The sequence below is a fragment of the Spermophilus citellus genome (genome assembly GCF_964194105.1).
Source record: "Spermophilus citellus genome assembly, chromosome: 9".
NCBI lineage: Eukaryota > Metazoa > Chordata > Mammalia > Rodentia > Sciuridae > Spermophilus > Spermophilus citellus.
The window spans coordinates 7,638,993-7,658,049 of NC_138191.1; the positions used below are offsets into that span (position 1 = coordinate 7,638,993).

The following is a 19,057-nucleotide window of genomic DNA, read 5'->3' on the forward strand; positions in this document are numbered from 1 at the left end:
CGGGCTGTCTCCTCTCAGTGGGAGCAGGGCCTCTCCCTCTGCGGGAGGTGGGATGCCTGTCCGTGGTCTAATGATTCCTCCCGCCCGAGGCCCTGCTTGCTTTCCCATGAACTCCGACTGCTGACGCTCTTTCCTGCAGGAGTCTGTTCTGACTGCACCCGCGTCTTCCTGCTCCTGCTCTCTGTCCCACTCTTGGCCATTCCCTGCCCTGAGCATGGCTGGGTGGGAGGTGAACATCTGGACATCTCATGGGCACAAAGATTGGGTCCCTTCCTTTTTACCCACGAGAGGCCAGTCAGCTAGGGAATGGGGAGCCCCTTAATGCCCTGGACCCCCGTTTGGGGGGCTGCCCTCTGAGGCCTCTTTTGGAGTTAGTGGGGAGTCGGGCTCTGCGTCAGTGGGTAGCAAGGAGCTCAGGCCTCCGCGGCACTCTGGGCTGTAGTAGAAGGAGAGCAGGCGGAAGGAGGGCCTCAGCTCCTCCTGTATGCTGTCCAGGATGTGGGTGAAGGTCGGGCGCAGGCGTGGGTTCTGCTGCCAGCAACGGCTCATCAGCTCCTGCCTGGCAGTCGGGGGAGGCAGTGTTGAGGATCCTGGAGTTCCAGGTGCTCACTCCCAGCCTTCTACATTGGGAGGGTCCCTCGGTGAAGCAGAGGGTCCAGGGGCGTTGTGTGTGGGAGAACCAGAGGAGGGCAGTGGCGTGGGGGTTGCCTAGTGAGAGTGCAGAACTGGCATCTCACAGCGGGCCAGGGGTCAGTGGACACAGAAGCATCAGAGGTGGCAGGCCGGGGTCTTGGGGGTGGGGTAGGCAGGGGTGACTCACAGCTGAAGGGGACAGCTCTGCAGCTCCTCCAGGACCCCGCCATCCATGACAAATTTGAGCACTTGCTCATTGGACAGGCCCTGGTAGGGTTGTTCGGCCAGGGTCGCGATCTCCCAGAGCACCACACCAAAGGACCTGAGGACACACAGGTGGGCCTGAGCCCAGCACCCTCAGGCTGCCCAGTGCACCCTCAGGCTGCCCAGATGACACCCCACCATCCCCGGAACCCTCTGATCTCGCCGAGCCCCACCAGACATCTGAGTGGGTGGTGAAGATTCCATCTTTGAGGGACTCGGGGGCCATCCAGCGCACGGGCAGCAGCCCCTTCCCACCCTTGCGGTAATAGTCTGTCTCATACACGTCCCGAGTCATCCCGAAGTCTAGAAAAAGCGGGTGGAGGAGGTATGGAGGTCACACACCAGATCCTGCCCCAGGAATCCCTCTCCCAGCCCTCTCTGGAATCCCTCTCCCAGCCCTCTCTGGAATCCCTCTCCCAGCCCTCTCTGGAATCCCTCTCCCAGCCCTCTCTGGAATCCCTCTCCCAGCCCTCTCTGGAATCCCTCTCCCAGCCCTCTCTACCTCCACAGCCTCCGAGAGTCTTATGTGGGGGCTCAAAGGACCTCAGAGGTCATCCCACCCAAAGTCTCCAACCTTGGGCCAGGAGACTCATCTGGGGACTGACTTGACAAAGTTCTCATAGGCTGTCGGGGTTGGAGCTGTGGCTATGGGGAGCTAGCGAGGGGGGTCTCTACTCCTCAGGAGGCCCTCATGCCTGGCACCCTCTGTACCCCCGATCTTGACAGTGAAGTCCTGGGACACCATGCAGTTACGGGCTGCCAGGTCTCGGTGCACGAACTTGTTGGCGGCCAGGTAAGCCATGCCATCCGCGATCTCACCAGCCATCTGGATCATGTCCTCTAGTGCTGGCTGTGGGAGCCCGGGGTTGTTCTAGGGCCAAGAGACAGGGCTGGTGAAGAAGGTACCTGGACTTGCCCCCACACTGTGCCCAAGTCTTCTCAGGCTCCCCAGCCTCTGAAGACTCAGGGTCTTCCTGGTTCCCACCTCTGCTTCCGGCCTCAAAGACCGAAGATGGCTCTTGAGGTCCCCCCGGGCCATTAGCTCCATGATGACCAGAGTTGGCTGGCCTTGAGACACAACTCCCAGGAGACGCACCTGGGATGGACAGAGAGTTTGGTTGCACATATACCCACCTCCTTTTGATCAGCCTGGCCAAAACCTTGACCTGCTGTGACCACAGCCTGACCCAGACATCCACTCTGACCTTTATCCCAGCCATAACTCCAACCTTAATCCTGATCTAACAGCGATGCTGACCCTAACTCACAGCCCTCAGAACCTTGATCATATCTGAAAATCACATCATGAACTTGGCCCAACTCTGACTTCCATTCCAATCATGACCCTAAAAATCCTCTGGACACCCCCAATCATGACATGTCTCAACTATAGCCATAACCCTAAGATTTTTTTCTTTCTTTTTTTGTTGTGTGTACGTGTGTGGTACTGGGGGTTGAACTCAGGGGTGCTCTACAACTGAGCCACATCCCCAGCCCTTCTAATTTTTTTTTTTTTTTTTTTTGTACCAGGGATTAAACTCAGGTGCACTCAACCACTGAGCCACATCCCCAGGTTACTTAGTGCCGCACAGTTGCTAAGGCTGGCTTTGAATTCACAATCCTCCTGCCTCAGCCTCCTGAGCTATTAGAATTACAGGTGTGCACCACCTTGCCCAGCCTCTAAATTTTTTAATTTAATTTTTGTTTTATTTTGAGACAGGGTCTTGCTAAATTGCTTAGGGCCTCACTAAGTTGCTGAGGCTGGCTTTGAATTTGAGATCCTCAGCCTACTGAGCTGTTGGGATTACAGGCATGTGGCTTTTTTTTTTTTTTTTTTTTTTTTTTTTTTTTTTTAGTTAGGGTCTCACTAAGTTGCTGAGGCTGGCTTCAAACTTTCAATCCTCCTGCCTCAGACTCCTTAGTCTCTGGGCCCAAGTCACTGGGATTACAGTTGTACACCACTATAGTTAGGTGCTCCTAATTAGGGTCCTAACCACAGTCCCAGCCCTGATCTTGATGATGCCCTGAAGTCATCTCTGACTCTTTCCCTCTTACCCTCTCTCCCTCTTACTTACTTTTACTTTTACTTTAATTATGACCGGGACAATGCCTGACCTCCTTACCACATGGTGACACTTGAATGCCTTCATGACAGAAGCTTCTTTAAGGAATTCAATGCGTTCCCGTGGGCTGGCCAGCTCATTCACCGTCTTCAGGGCTACCGGCGTGGACTTCTCTCCAGCCTCGAGTCCTTGTGCCAGGCCCTCATAGACCATCCCAAAGGAGCCTTGGCCCAGCTCCCGGATGATGGAGATCTGCTCCCGGGGCACCTCCCACTCATCAGGGACGTACACTGAGAGGAGGAGGGGTCACGAGGCAGGGATGCTGCTCTCTGCCTCACCTCCACCCACTTCTTCCTCCTCTTGGGAAGTGCTTTAGTCCCAAGGCCACCTTCTGCAAGTATCCTGGAAGCTTCTCCTCTGCTCTGTCTCCCTTCCCACACCACCTGTCCCCCGCCCCCAGACCTACTATCAGAGGCGCTGAAGTACTCCGGATTCACAGAGGTATACAGGGTGCCACTTCTGCAATAGGAAGCAAGGGGGTCAGGCTGGAAGAGGCCTGGGGAAGGCATGAGTCATTCCAAACACAAGGAAGGGGACCCCTGGAGGAGGAGGGTTATTGGCCACACCCCAGCCCAGGTCAGGGTGACCTCCCAGGAAAGCACAAAACATTTCCAAGCTGATTTTGGTCTGAGTGCTGGAATATGGCAGGTTGGGAGTAGGCAGACTCAGGAGTAAAGGGGTTCCTGACCCTTCGGGACATCCCTAGGACTCAGCTGACCAGTGTCCTGCTCTCACATCCCTCTTGCATTCTGTCCCAGAGGGATCTGATATGAAGTGTCTGGGACACATGCTGAGGTCTCTTGTCTGTCCCCTTGCTATGGCAGGACTAGATTCATTATTTCTCATCTTGCGTCAAGAGTGCAGTGGTCCACCAGGCCCTGTGTGCCCACACGGAGGGGTTTCCCTGCTAAAACAGGGAAAATCCCAGGCTATCCAGGATGAATTGGTCACCCTAGCCTAGGGGTATGACTCCTCCAGGTCATCTCCGGGGAAGAATTAATCCGCGGGGTGGGGTGGGGGGGCAGTGCTCTCTGCTGTCTGGTCTCCCACCCTCTGACTGTGCTGACATGAGGAAGAGAAGGACGGTGGGAACTATCATCACCTCTTCCTGCCGTAGAAGAAACCGAGGGCAGCAAGAATGATGAGCAGCATGAGGCCCACGGGGGTGACAGTGAGGAGGATGTGCAGACCGCCGGAGTCTTCCTCCTCTAGTGGTCACAGGACAGCAGAGGGCAGGGTCAAAAATTGAAAAGTCCAAGGGAAGGGGATGGTCCCCTCTAACCACGGGGAGACCAGGATGGGAAGGATGGGGTAGAGGGGTCTGGTAGGCTGGGGATCAAGCAGTGTGGTTTGGGGATTCGTCTGTGTACCTGGGCCAAGGATGTAGAAGGCAACACTGTCCGTCCAAGAGCCATTGCCAGCCAGGGAAGTGGCACGAACCCTCGCAGAGTAGTTCCCAGGGGGAAGCAGGGCCAGGTGGACCCCACCAACTTTGGCATATCTCAGCCGGGACACGCACAGCACTGTGGCTTCCTACGGGGAGCACAGAAGAGCTGGCTGGGAAGGGGGATGTAGGCACAAAATAGGGGCTGAGACAGGGGGTGCCCTAGGGTACCTACCTCTCCTGAGCGACGGTACTTGATTTCATACTTGAGGATGAGTCCATTGGGGTCCGGTGGCTCAAGCCACCGCAAGAGAACACTGCTCTTGCTGGCTGCCTCCCACTCCACCTTCCCTGGGATACCATCAGCCTCTCCTGCGGGAGGGGCCATCTGGCAATCAGGCCACAAGTAGTTCCTCTGTCTCACGTTCAAAATCAAGTTAAACTGGGCTGAACTGCAAGGTCTGAGGAAGCTCTAGGATTATGGAAACGGGGAGGGGCGAGCAAAGCGAGTTTCTGGGGCGAGGAGGTCAGGGACAGCGGTGGAGGTAGAGGTGGGGGTGTACCTACTGTGGGGCATGGTGCGCGCAAAGACAAAGGTGGCCGCGCTGCAGCCCACGGTGTGCGCCGCGTGGTTGCAGGCGTGGATGTCGATCCGGTACTCCGTGAAGTGGCGCAAGCCGCTCAGCACCGCCCGCTCTCGGGGAACCTTGTCCTCCTGGATCTCAAAATCCGAGCTGTTGTCCCCTAGTCTGAGGGTCCCGGCGGCCCGGCGGTGCCGCACCGAGTCCCTGGAGAGGGCGTAGGTCAGCCAGGGCCCGTTCCCTGGAGTCTCGCCCCTCAGTCCCCAGCGCCATCCCGGCTCACCTTTCAGGGCTCTTGTTGAGGGAGGTCACTTTCCAAGGGGACCTAAGGAGCCCGGGAAGGCGCTATCAGGCTCCACTGGAACGCACCCCCGCGCGCTCCGCGACAGCACACCTCCTTCTCCCCAAACCCGCCCACAACTCAGGCACCGCCCAAGGCCCCACCTCTCTGGGAGACCCACCCTCCAGGCCCCGCCCACCAGACCCGCCCCTTCGGCGTGTGCCTGGTCGCACTTGGGGATGGTGATGGCGTTGTGCAGAAAGTTTTCAAACTTCTTCTGGAACGAGGCCTCCTGCGCCTCCAGCGGCGGCAGGGCCTGTCCAGGAGGTGAGTGCTGGCAGGGGCAGCAGCCCGGTTCGGTCTCGGCCTCGAGTTCCCCATCTTCGCGGTCGAAGCGGGAGTCGTGGTTGCTCGTGGGCAGCCGCAAGCCTAGCGCCGCGTCCGTGAAGACAGTCGTTAGAGAGGGGGTCTTCCCTCCTCTGGTGCCCACCGAGCCAGACCTGAACCCCCACCCTGCCGGCCTGCGCACCACGGTGGCAGTAGTCATTGAGGTAGAGGTCGCCGTCCTCCGCCAGCCTCTGCCACAGGACCAGGTAGTAGGTGATGTTTCCGTTGCGCTGGGTCGGTGGCTTCCAGCGCACCAGGAGGTGGGAGGAGGAGTTGGACATGGAGATGACGTCTTGGGGCACCGTGGGTGCTGGGGGTGTGAAGAGAGTACCACTCAGAGGCCACGGGTTCCCCTTCCAGATAGTGTCTGGTAATGAGTCCCTCGCTCTCTGGAGTCCATCTCCCTTCTCTGGAGGCGTAGGTGACCTTCCTTCCTAGAGATCAGAATGCTGTCCTCTCCTTCTCCAAAGTCCCTTGAGTTCACCCAGCTTATTTCCTGCACTGTTCCAAAGGCACCCTCCCTAGCACCCAGGTGAATGCCCCCTATTCTTTCTAGGACTCAGGCCTCTGACCTCCCCGTCTCTAGGACCAGACCTTCAGTGTCCTAGCCTCTCTGTTTCTGGTACCTCGGTCCCCGACGTTCTTCTCACTAGATACAGGTACAGTGACTTGGATCCTCTCAGTGCTTAGCCTACCTGCAGGCAGGGTCCTGAGGTAGACGATGGGGCTCTGGGCTCCTTGATGAGGGCTGTCCTCAGCAGTGGTCAGTGTGATAGCCCGCACAAACACTGCATACTGTGTCCAGGGCTTCAGGGGGGCTAAGGTGACCCCTGGCTCTTGGGTGCGACTTAGGGGCAGCTCCACATCCAGCAGGTTCCAGCTCTGAGTTCCACAGGCATCTGGACCCACATGCTCTGTGGCATTCTGGAATGGGCTGAACACCCCGTCCCCAGAACTGAGAACTGGCTCAGCCCCATCCCCATGTTCTAGCATACTCTTTCCTCCTGAATCAACTGAAGACTGTCATTGTCATTGTTCTTCCACTATGGATGAGGGCAGAGCCATAACTCCATCCACCTGATAGACCCTGTGCCCCCTGTGATATCTGTTGCCAACCAAATTTGTAATGAATCATCTCCTCATCGTTAGCAGGAAATACCAAGCTTTAGTCACAAGGAACATTAAAAATGTTTGCACTGTAAGTTGGGAGGGGTTGGCACATGCCTACCTATAATCTCAGTGACTTGGGAGTCTGAGGCAGGAGGATTGTAATTCAAGGTGAGCTTCAGTAACTTAACGAGACCCTTTGCAACTTATGAGGCCCTGCCTCAAAATAAATAAAAGGACTGGAGATTGTAGCTCAGTGGTAAAGCACCCCAGGGTTCAATTCCCAGTACCCACTTCCCAATTTTTTTTGCATTGTGGATATATATATATATATATATATATATATATATATATGAAGTTATCCTAATCCGCCTTCCCCTCAAGTGGAATTGAAGACTATAAGCATAGTTCTATAGCCCCTGGGGGGGGGGGGCTGGTTGCTGGGAAAGATGAAAGTGGAGCCCAAGGGGAGGTGTCAAGGTAGATGATGGGGAAAATCTGGGGCTTCGTGCTTTGGAGGGAGGTAGAGGGAGCAAGGGACAGAACCTGAGGGGATGTCAAAGGGAAACAGGATAATCCAGTGTGGTTGCATATGCTTATAATCCCAGAGACTCTGGAGGCTGAGGCAGGAGGATTGTGAGTTCAAAGCCAACCTCCACAATTTATCCAGACCTTAAACAGTTTAACAAGACCCTGTCTCAAAATAAAACATAAAGAATGCTGGGAATGTGGCTCAGTGGTTAAGTGGCCCCAGGGTTCAATCCCTGGTACAAAAAAAAAAAAAAAAAAAGAAAGAAAGAAAAGAAAAGTGAGTGGGGGATTTAGGCTCAGCAGGAAGTGCCTGCCCTTGTTGGGATGGAAGCAGGACAGTCCAGGAGCAAGTGTGTAGAGATGCAGAATCAATGCCAAGGGTGAGCCACGATCACGTGCATGCATCTGAGGGAGCACAGCAGTCACACTGCAAGGCAGTAATATTAGGGAGTCCCCGGAGGATCCCCATGATTCTCTGCTCTTGTTGCCCAAAAGCATCTGTGCAGAGTTGTGCAGTTGGGAACTTCATGAGTCAGGGGTGCCATTCACATTGCAGACCCTGTCAGTGCTTCTTAAAATGTGATCCATGAACCAGCACCTTCAGCATCACCTAGAAGCTCTTTGGCAATGCAGACTTACAGGCTGTACTGGGGACTAGACAATTCAGAATCTATACTGTACAAATTCTCCAGCCCCTCATGCTAGCTCCAGTCACCCACCACTGGGGAAGCCTCTCACCCTCCCCCTAAGGCAGGACCTAAAAAAAAAAAAAAAAAAAAAAAAAAAAAAGATTTCCAATTTTAATTCATAGACAGTCTCTCCAAGCCAGATGGCTGCATCTTCTCTCTCTGGGAGAGAGTATTCCTCACTCCTGCCCTCCAAAATCCATTTCTCCCCTCTTTTTGATTCCTAGCCATGTTTGGAGGGGAAGTTCTTCTGTGTTCTAACTGTGATCCCTGTTGCTAGGGTCATTCCATTCTCTTCAAGGAAACAAGCAACCGGTCCCTGGCCATCTCAGCACCCTCCCTTTCTCGGGCTTTAATGAAATGCTGGCAGAGCTGCTCTTAAAACTGGCCAAATTAATGGGCACTCCCCAAACCACTGCTGGGGCAGGAGCGTGTGGTCAGTGTGGAGCATTAGCATAGTGAATTGAAGTTTAATTATCAAGCCTTCCAGCAGAGGGATCGCAGCTCCCAGAAGCCCTGACGGTCCTCTTCGTCCCTTGGTGAGGGAAACTGAAGTAGCGCCCAGTGTGGGCCCCACACTGAAATGTCACTTGGGGGTCCTAGCTCCCGGCTCTCCGGAGCCCCAGGCGCCCCGCCCTCGTCGGCCTCCGGCCGGTCCCTCTCTGACGACCTGGGTGGCGGCCCCGCCGGGTACTCACGACTCCTTGTAGTAGACGATGAAGCTGAGCAGGTCGCGGGCCTCCAGCGGCTCGTAGCGCTCCCAGCGCAGCAGGATGCGGTCCGTCTCCGTCACGTTGGACACGAAGCGCAGGGTGCGAGTCTGGCCTGGGCTCAGGGACCGGGTAAACACTGCTCCCAACGCGCCTGTCACCTGCTCGAGCCCCACCCTGCCCCGAGGCATCCCACCCACCACGGGACCTCCAAAGTGGCTGTCCCCTTCAAGCGACCCCTCCCACCCGAGTGCGAGTGCATATGCCTGGTGCGTTGCAGGGTGTGGGGATGGCAGCGCGCCTGAGCGTCCCGCTGTGCCTGGGGGTCGCGTGGCATTGTGAGCGCTGCTCGCTCTGGGGACCGGTCTGGGCCTTACAGGCAGCGCGGTCTCCATTGGTGCGGGGGTTGATCTCAGCCTTGTTTTGCCGACCCCGGGTGCCCGTCACCTCCTCCAATCGGTAGATGTGCTCCAAGCAGAGGCGCGGATTGAAGGCAAAGTAGATCTTGCCCACAGGAATGGTGAGCCCAGTGGCCACCCAGGACCCCAGCTGTTGCAGGTTCTGGTTGTCCAGCACGTACAGAGTGTAGTTCCTGGGGGAGGCCAGGCGACCTTGTTCTGTAGGGAGGTAGGGGCTGGGGGTGCCAAAGGGGTGGCTTTGGGGCTCCTCCTGGAGGGGTGGTACTGGGCATGGGCAGCCTCTCACAGCCAGAGCACAGGGGTAGGGGGCTTGGGCACACCCACTCTGTGCTACTGACCAGGAGTGTGATGTCTGGCTGGTCATCTGTCCTCTCTGTTGTTCCCATCAATGAAATGGGCTCAAGAGCTACCCTGTTTCCTTCCTGACTTCATCTCACTTTGAACACTTGCTGCATCCTGATTTGGGGGACACAGGAGGGATGGTTCTCATCCTGAGGCAGTGGGTCTCAGGCTGGGGTGTGGGCACCTCTAGGTGTAACCGACAATGTGCCAGGAGCCATGAGGAGCCACAGGAAAGCACCTGACTAATGCTAACTTTGTGTGTGTGTTTGTGGGGGGGAGTACTGGGGACTGAACCCAGAGGAGCTTTACCACTGAGCCACATCCCAACCCTTTTTATTTTTTTATTTTGAGACAGGGTCTCACTAAGTTGCTGAGACTGGTCTTCAACTTGCAATCCTCCTGCATCAGCCTTCTGCATTGCTGAGATTATAGGCATGAGCTACCATGCTCCGGCTGATGTTAATTAATTAATTAATTTATTATTTATCCTTATTATTTTAGTACTGGGGATTGAACCCAGGAGCATTTTACTACTAAGCTACATTTGTAGTCTTTTTATTTTATTTTATTTTTTAAATTTTGAGATAGGGTCTTACTAAATTGACCAGACTGTCCTTGAACTTGTGATCTTCCTATCTCAGGTCCTGAGTCATTGGGATTACAGGTGTGCACCACTGTGATGCTAATTTAAAGCATTCTTTTTATTTTGAAAAATCCTGGCTACATTCTGGCTAGGTCTTGTCCAGTTGTTGGTGGGAGTGAGTTTAAAACCCAGGCAAAACATGCTATGCAGGCATGTTACGCAGGATCGGATGTTAACAATTATGGCCAATCCTTATGGAGTTCTGTGTAACTCTGATTTGTATTGTATACACTGCGTTCCAGGCATTATTTTAAGTGCTTTACACATCACAATTTAAGTAATATTCACAGCAGCCCCTAAGAAATAAGTAGTGTTAAAGTAGCCTCATTTTATCAATGAAAAACAGCCAGAGAAGTAACCTATCCAGAGTCACACAGCTAGTAAGTGGCTGAACAGGTTCCACAGCCCATTGACTTCACCATTCTTTTGGGAATGCTGAGGGAAGGGGCTGGATGGAGGCCTGATTCTGACCCCTTACCCATCCACCATGGCATCCCCCCGGATTAGCTTGAGGTTCTTCAAGAAGCCCAGGGACACGAGTGCGAAGGAGTGTTTGATTTTGAGGAAGCCAGTGATGGTCTCCACCAGCCCCAGGCTGCGCTGCAGTTCGGGCTCCAGGTTGTCTGAGGAAGGAAGACAGGGGTGGGCCGGAGTAGGGAAGGGGCCGGCCCACAGGGCAGGGGCAGGAGGAGGTCTGGGGTGAGTGGGTCCTCAGGGCTGGGCCTGGGTGAAGAAAGTGGAACTTAGCCAGCTGGTTGTAATGGGCAAGGCTGGGAGGGCGGGTGTGGTGAGGAGGAGGCCCACGGCCACAGGAGGTACTGACAGCCCTGGCGGAGGTTGAGGATGAGGCTCCCCTCCACGTGGGTGCAGCCCACCAGGTCCTGGGCCGCCTGCACGGAGTCGATGGTCTTGGTGCCCACCTTGCATTCTTTCGGGCACAGCCCCTCGCATTTATGGCAGAATATGCTGGTGGGGACAATCGGGTGGCATGAGCTCTGGATCCCTGTGGGCCTCCTCAGGCCTCCTCACCGGCCCAGGCTTCCCCCCTCCACCCTCCACCCTCCGCTCACCTGCTGCCATTGCGGGTGAAGCCTGGCGGGCACTGGGCCAGGCAGCTGCCCTGGTGGATGCCGAAGGTGGAGGCGCGGCCGGGCACTGAGCGCAGGCTGGCACAGTGCTCGGCCGTGACGCAGCGCCAGGACTCCTGCTGGTAGGTGCCTGGAGGGCAGGCTCTGTGGCAGGCTCCCTGGAAGTACAGGTGGCGGCAGGCCACGCAGGCCCGAGGGTCTTCAGGCCGGCTGCAGCCCCCCAGACACTCGGCGTGGCAGCAGGCGCCCCCGGCCATGCAGGCCAGGCCTTGGGGGCAGGGACACACTGTGGGCAGAGAGCTGGGTCAGACCTCACCACTCCCCTCAGCCCTGTCACCCTATGCCAGCCTGACCCCATGGCACTCTCAGCTTGCATCCTCTGATTCAGGTGACACCGGTTTCCTTCCGACAGGGTCTTCTGAGGACCAGGATCATCACTCCTCTCTGTGGCTCTCCACCTCCCACGGTGTCCAGTTGAAGGTGTTAGAACTCAGGACAGAGCGGTGACCTTGCCCATCAGGGTTGCTGCTCTCCGGCCTGCTGTTCTGTCTAGGCCTGGTGCCCACATCATCGCTGGGCACGGTGCCAGGGTGAACCAGCTGGTCTTTCCTGAGCAGTGAGGCCAGGGGCGAGGTGGGCTTGGGAGCGTGTGGAGGGAAGGGTCACCACCCCTCATGTGTCCATGCCCTGCCCATTCTGCCTCCCTCTCCAGCTCCCCCTTCCCCGGGGCAGGGGGTGGCCCCAGCAGCAGCAGCGGTGGGTTCAGTGCCAGGGACACAGAGCCTGGATGGGCACCGGGGCAGCTGGGTGTCTGGGAGCCATGTGTGGGGTGGGGTCAGCCAGGCTCTGTTGATACTGTACATGAGAGGACTTGGAACAGCTGTGTTTACAGCCAACAGGGAGGCTCAGGGAAGTGGCCTCCGCTACAGCAGGGATCCGGTTACTCGCCTGCCCTTAGTAGGTGAGAGGAACTGACCTCCTTGAACTGTCTGGAAGAGACTCCTAGGCTGCAGATCCCAGATCTGCTCCCGGCTTCCGAAAGGTCTTCCTTTCTCCCCATAACTTTCACTTCCCCTCCACTAGCACTCCTCCTTCTCTCCCCCTCTCTTCTCTACTCTTTTCCTGTGTCTCCATAAATAACCTCCTCCTCCTCCTCTCTTCTTCCTCCTCCTCTTCTTCTTCCCTCTTTCTTTCTTTTTTTATTTTTATTTTTGGTACTGGTGACTGATCCCAGAGGTGTTCAACCACTGAGCCACATCCCCAGCCTTTTTAAAAATATTTTATTTAAGGACAGGGTCTCGCTGAATTGCTTAGGTCCTCCCTATATAGCTGAGGATGGCTTTGAAATCCTGCTCCTCCTCCCTCAGTCTCCAGAGCTGCTGGAATTATAGATGTGCGCCACCAGCACTGGGGATTGAACCCAGGGTGCTCTACCACTGAGCTACACCCCCAGCTCTCCTTTTAATTTTTTTCTTTTTTTTTTTTTTTTTTTTTTGAGACAGGGTCTCACTAAGTGGCCCAGGCTGGCCTTGAAATTGTAGTCCCACTGCCTTAGGATTCCTAGTGCCTGGGATCATAGGTGTGAGCCGCTGCACTTAGCACGTGGCCACTTTTATTATGAACCAGAACCACTACGGTGGCCCAGGCGCTTCTCTAATACTCTATGGAACTCATCCCTCCTGACAACCCTGGGATCCCTTTACAGAAGAGGGGCCTGAGGCACAGCCAGTAAGCAGTAGAGCTGAGTCCTGGACCCAGCCGCCTGGCCTTGACCTAAGACTGCCTGTTCAGTCTTCTGTCCATATGTGCATATTTCCCCCCCTGCCCCATGCCTGCCTTGTTTGTACCTGTCCTTGTCCTATTCCATGACTACCTGATTCTGATCCTGCCTCCAGTACTGGGGATTGAACCCAGGGGCACATTACCACTGAACTACATCCCCAACTCTTTTTTTTTCTTCTTTTTTTTTCCCCCAACTCTTTTTATATTTTTATTTTGAGACAGAATCTTTCTAAGTTGCCCAGACTGGCCTCCAGCTCGTGATCCTCCTGCTTCCGTCTCCTGAATCACTGGGATTGTAGGCCTGCACCACGGGGCCTGGCTTTGATGCCATTTTGTATCTACTCCTAGTTGCTACATCAGTTACTTAACTCTCCTGCACCTCAGTTTCATTATCTGTAAAATGGGAATAACTATAGTACCCGCCTCATTGGACAAGATTAAATCAGTGGCAGTAGGTACCCACTGCACCATCCTGCGCCCACCCTGGCCCACCTGGCCCTGCTTCCCTGTGCGGCCCCCCCCCATATTCTGTGCCACACCCACCTCTCTGACAGTGGCTGGAGGTCCAGCACCTGTAGTCTGTGTGCCCACCAAAGGTGGTCCTGGCACAGGGCTCACCAGCGGCTCCCAGCACCCCTGGGCACACATCTGCACACTCCTCGCCCAGCTTGTTGCCCACGATGTGGTTGGCACCGGGCGCAGGCTGCAGCAGTCCCCAGTCGATGGTGGACAGGTGGCAGAGCTCCTGGTTCTTCTCCACCCGCACAGCCCCACGCAGCACAGCCCCCAGCGCGGGCAGCCCCACATCTCGCAGGTGTGGCATCTCAAAGATGACCAGCGCGTAGCCCAGGAAGAGGCGCGCCCCCCGGATCACCGCGAGGTTGGGGAAGAGGTCCCGCAGGCTCTCCAGGCCGTAGACGCGGAAGAGCAGGAGGTAGTCGGTGACCTGGGTGAGGCGGGGGAAACTGAGGCCGCGGAAGTCCTCCCCCGTGGCCGTGAACATGAGCAGGATCTGCAAGTGGCCCTCCACCACGCTGCAGTTCTCCAGCCGCCGCAGCTCCGCCACCTCTGAGCGGATGTCCAGGCTGGGGCACACTGTGGGCACACATGGCATGCGACAGTGAGTGCATCCCGGGCCAGGCACCCGTCGCCCCTGGCTGCTTTGGGCTAAGGGAACCACATGCGCTGCCGGACACCGGATGGTGTCAGGCTCTGCTTTGGGCGAGGGGTGGCCTCCCCCCAGGGTCTCAGAGGGCTCACCAGCCACTATAGCCATAAGTGAGTCCTTGATTTCCGCATCCAAACCTACTTCCCCTCAGTCAATAGCAAGTTCGCTCTTGCAGTCCTGCCTGACCCTTTTTCTTTTTGGGGTACTAGGGGTTCATCCAGGGGTGCCCCACGGCTGAGCGACATCCCCTACCCTTTCTATTTTTTACTTTGAGACAGTGTCTCACTAAATTGCCCAGGCTGGCCTCAAACTTTCAATCCTCCTACCTTAGCCTCCTGAGTCACTGGGGTGACAGGCGGGTGCCACTGTGTCTGGCTACCCTTAACTTTTCTTTCCCTCCCTCTATGTTCTGTGGGCTTCATATTTTATTTATGTCCAGAACCTGACCACTGGTCACCACTCTCGAGGTTTCCACCATCGTCTTACTCTGGATCTACAGCCTCCAAAATTGCCTTCCTGCTTCTGCCTGGCCTCTCTGGGCTGTTCTCCACTCTAACGCCAGGGTCACCCCAAGACACGGTTGGACCACACTCCTCCTGTGCTTGAGCGCCACCTCCCATGACTCCCATCTTGCTTGATGTAAAAGTCAAAGCCCTACAGTTTGGGCCCCTGTAACCCCCTGATTTCATTCCTTTTCTTTCTCTCCTTCAACCACTTTGACCTTTTGGATGTCCCTCAAACAATCGGCCAACTCCTGCCTCAGGGTCTCTGTCCCTTCTGTTCCCTCTAGGTAGAACACTCTTCCACCTACGTGGTTTCCTCACCTTCATAAGTGACCATCCTTTTGAAAACTGTGACACTACCCACCCTCCATCCCCTGTTTAATTTTTCTCTAGCGCTCTCAACACTGGTTAATATATAATCTACTTTATTTATTTTGTTTTTTGTAAGCTCCATAGGGCAGTGATCTTTGCTTAATTCATCGCTGGATCCTAGTGCACGGTAGAGTGCCTGACACAAAACTGGCACTCAATAAATATTTGACAGGTGATTGAATTCTGAGGCTGGGAAGCAATGAGCACTGAGCTTCATGCCCCTCTCTTTTTTTTTTTTTTTTTTTTTTTTGGTGGTCTTAGGGATATAACCCAAGGGCAGGCAGTCTACCACTGAGCTACATCCCCAGCCCTTTAATTTTTTTTTTTTTTTTTTTAATTTTGAGACAGGGTCTCAGGCTGGTCTCAGGCCCAGGCTGGCCTTGAACTTGCAGTCATCCTGTCTCAGTCTCCCAAGTTGTTGACATTAGAGGCATGGGCCCCCGTGCCCAACGCATCGTCCTGCCTTCTCTGCCTGGCTCCTGCCTTGGCTTACCCTTGAAGGACACTCCATGGCTCCCCTTGCCAGAGCTCGCATTTCAGTTCTTAGGCCCGACACTCTGGGTGTAGATTACCTGATCCCACTCCTGTCTCCAGCCTCAGTCCTTGTCCTGTACAGCCCAGGCCAAGGCTCCTCCTAACCCTCTGATCCTCAGTCACTCACTTCCCCTTCGGGCTTAGTTGTACTTAGTCCATCAAGGCTAGTCATGAGCATACCTGGGGCGTCACCTGACACTGTTGTCCTCGTCTCCATCACCCCCTCCAGGGAGGATGGGGCCCAGGAGTCAGCTCTGCATGCCCCATGATGCCCAGTGCAGGGCTGGAACAACAGGGCTCCTGGGGACTGTGGACCATGGGCATCTGCGTCCCACATCCCTCCTCCCTGGGGACCCAGAATGCCTGCCTTCCTCAGACTCGGCCCCAGGTCTACTCCCCGTTGTTGTCGCCCAAGGAACTTAGGGCTCTTCCCCTGTAGGGGCTGGATGCCTGCTTCAGTTTCTCCCAAGGGGCCTTGCGTGGCTCCCCTTGCTGAAGCTGCAAGTCTGGTCCAGCTGACCTGTCCAGCCTCTGCTGCCTCCCTCCCCACCTGGCGCTGCGGCAACATCACACGCACTGTCCAGGCTCATTCGGTGATGGTTTGTTAGAGGGGCCGGGGCAGGGGAGGCTGGCTCCCAGGGGCTTGCTTCTCTCCTTCTTCACATGGTTATCAGTGGTCCTGAGCTTGGCTCTGCCCAGCAGCCGTGTGTGTGTGTGTGTGTGTGTGTGTGTGTGTGTGTGCGCGCGTGTGTGTGTGTCTGGGCTCAGGCAGCCGCACACACACCAAAGGGAGGCAGAGAAGGAGAAGACACTTCTAGCCCTCCAGGAGAAGGCCAATCAGGCTCTGCCAGGCAGATGGGGGGTTCTCTCAGGCGCCCACTTCCCATCATGCCCCTGCCTCTCTAGGGCTCCCCTGATGGGAGTCATTTGGAAAAACAAATCTAAGACCTTTGCAAATTAACCCCTGCCTTCCCTCAAGACACAGCTCTGCAGAGCTGCACTGGGAACGCAGCATCTGTGTCCCCTGACCAAACACTGACCCCACTCACCCAGGGACATGCTCCTGCCCTGACAACTGTGTTCCCGGCTGGCATCCGCTGGGCCCTGTCCTGGCACAGCAATGGAGGGGGAGAGGAGGGGGCTCAGTGGAGGGGCACTGTGGTTTGCAGGCAGAGACTCTGGGACTAGCACCCCTCAGGGGACCCCCGACCCCAACCCATTTGCATCACTCCCCTGTCTCTGTAGGAAGGGGAGGCTGTCCCCTGCCCCTGGGGGCCCCCAGTCTCAAGGACATCATGAGACCCCTCAGGCAGGCACAGAGCAATAGATTCCGGAGCTCCCTCAGTCTGGAGGGGGTGGTGGGATTGAGGAAGGGGATCCCACTTATTCTTTCCCCTTTGACTCTTCCCCCATTGCTCCTTTTCCTCCCCCCATTGATCCCCTGCTGTGCCCATGAGGGCCACTTGCCTTCAAGGTCACACCCCAGCTTCTGATCCCTACTTGTGGAAAGTGTCCATCTGGGGACAGGACGAAGGCTGGGACACTAGGGAAAGGCAGCTCTTCCCCAGAGCCAGGCCCTCTCCCTACCGCAGACAGGTCCTGAGAGTGGGGGACAAGGGACAGGGACCTGAATGCAGGAGCTCGGGACCTGTCTAGGTTTACTGCCCCATTGACTGAGCCTGTTTCCCGCCTGCACATTCAGTTACTTAATAGCGCCTGGTTCTCAGCTACCTGTCCCAGCCTTGTCCCTTCCCATTCCATGGCCCCACAAATGACCTCACACTCTTACAGCCTCATTTATGGTTCTCATACAGATTTTACAAGGATCATGACTTCACAAACTGGAATGGAAGACATCTATTTATCCCATTTCCAAGTCCTCATCTCCTAGGGAGCTGAGAGAAGAAACACTTTTATGTAGACCACTAACTGTTTTTCCCAATGGGAAGTCCTTCTGAGAGCTGACCTAAGTCTTCACATTGCAGTAAAGAATAAGATGCATTCCGGCTGGAGGCTCAGTTGTTTGGCTTCCTAGCCAGCTCTCTGGGAGGGAGATGGAAGTCTGGGAGACAGTGCTGGGGACTCACCCTCTAGTGTATCCAGGCCAAATCCCAAGGAGAAGAGAATCATAAGGTGGCAGGCTCCCCAGGGCCACAGACCAGGCACTGCCATGGTCCCAGCCCTGGCTTGTGTTCCGTCTTGGCCCTCCTCCGGGTGGCTCCACCAGAGAAGAGAAGGGTCTGACCACCTTAAAGGACGCCAAGGCCCAGGCTTCGAAAGGAGGGGAAGGGAAAGGGCAGGGAGAGCTGGAATCCCCCGCTCTGACTGCTGAGGCAGAGGAGGAAATGCGACCACAGACACGGCCAGTGACAGGCTGCTGGAGACTAGGGACTCCGTGTGACTCCAGAGACAGAGAGATGGGAACAGAGACGCAGTGACAGGGAGAGCCTCAGAAAGGACCCCAAAGGGAGAAAGTGACTCAAGGTTCAAGAGCGGCCCGAGGCCTCCGAGGTGAGGCGGAGCGCAAGCCCAGGGAGAGCCCCGGGGAGGCCGAGCGTCGTGTCCCTCCGCCGGCCTCCTGGGCGCACTCTGCCAGCGCCCGCGGCCGCGCTTCGGCAATATCTCCCGGGGCGCGCCCACCGACCGCGCCCAGCCCCGTCCTCCCCGCCCCCAGGCGAAACGGATTGGTTTGCGGGGACTTCTCCCATCTCTCCGCCCCTCCCGCTGAGCCAAAATATTTAGCCTGACAACTGAGGGGCACAGATCTGTTGGGGAAATAAGGTCCAATTACGAGGGTGGGTGGGGGAGAGGCAAGAACCGAGCTCCCCCAGCCCTGCTCCGGCTGCCCCGGGTCCTCTCCCGGCCCTGCTGCCGCCTCTGCTGCAGATTCCTCCAAGTGGACTTGCACACTCGGACAGACCGACAGCGCCCGCGTGTCCTGGGGGAGAGGTGTTTCTGGATTCTACCAACAGGTGCCTTGACACCTGCGGGGTCACTCCGAACAGCCTCGACCGGGAGGAGACTGTTGGAACCTGGCGAGGGGGTGGACAGTGTCTCCTGAATATTCAAGCCCCGCGCCTCACAGAGCCTCTCGCAGCCACAGGGCCACACTTGTCCTTGGTCCCTTAGCGGGAGCAAGGCTTAAGGAGGGCGATCACCCTGGGAAGGCTCCGCCTCTGTACGCTCACCTTCGTGAATTCAGGCTGCTCGGTCGGTCTATCTGTGCATCCCTGTGTCGGGGACCTTGGGGGACCATCTGTGCAGGGGCCCTGGCAGCGAGGAAAACTGATGGCCTCTAGGAGGATTTCCTTCCCCCGCTGCCTGGGCACCTGTCGACCTCCTTCCCCAAAGTCCCTCCTCCTCCCTCTCCCCTCCCTCTCCTGGTCTTGAGATTGACGGGATCTTGCAGATGCCAAGTCTGGGTGCTGAGAAAGACCGGGACCTGCCTTCTGGTTCCGTGGGTGCTGGGGATCCCGGGGCTTTCCAGGTGCGCAGCCTCCAAGGGCTGACGCGTCCCCAG

General features: G+C 56.2%; 1 protein-coding gene across 1 annotated transcript; it reads right to left on the bottom strand.

The window, feature by feature from the left end:
* Positions 1–318: 318 nt before the first annotated feature.
* On the bottom strand, positions 319–17,709 carry INSRR (insulin receptor related receptor; the record flags this gene model as incomplete). The annotated part of the gene is made up of 22 exons (XM_081308572.1): positions 319–559; positions 821–955; positions 1,071–1,200; positions 1,609–1,768; positions 1,883–1,993; positions 3,021–3,250; positions 3,427–3,479; positions 4,123–4,228; positions 4,391–4,553; positions 4,640–4,776; positions 4,972–5,192; positions 5,269–5,310; positions 5,499–5,694; positions 5,795–5,962; positions 6,348–6,586; positions 8,675–8,801; positions 9,064–9,278; positions 10,569–10,713; positions 10,914–11,056; positions 11,161–11,464; positions 13,504–14,055; positions 17,625–17,709. 22 exons carry the CDS (start codon positions 17,707–17,709, stop codon positions 319–321), a joined length of 3,903 nt encoding a protein of 1,300 aa, XP_081164698.1.
* Positions 17,710–19,057: the final 1,348 nt, after the last annotated feature.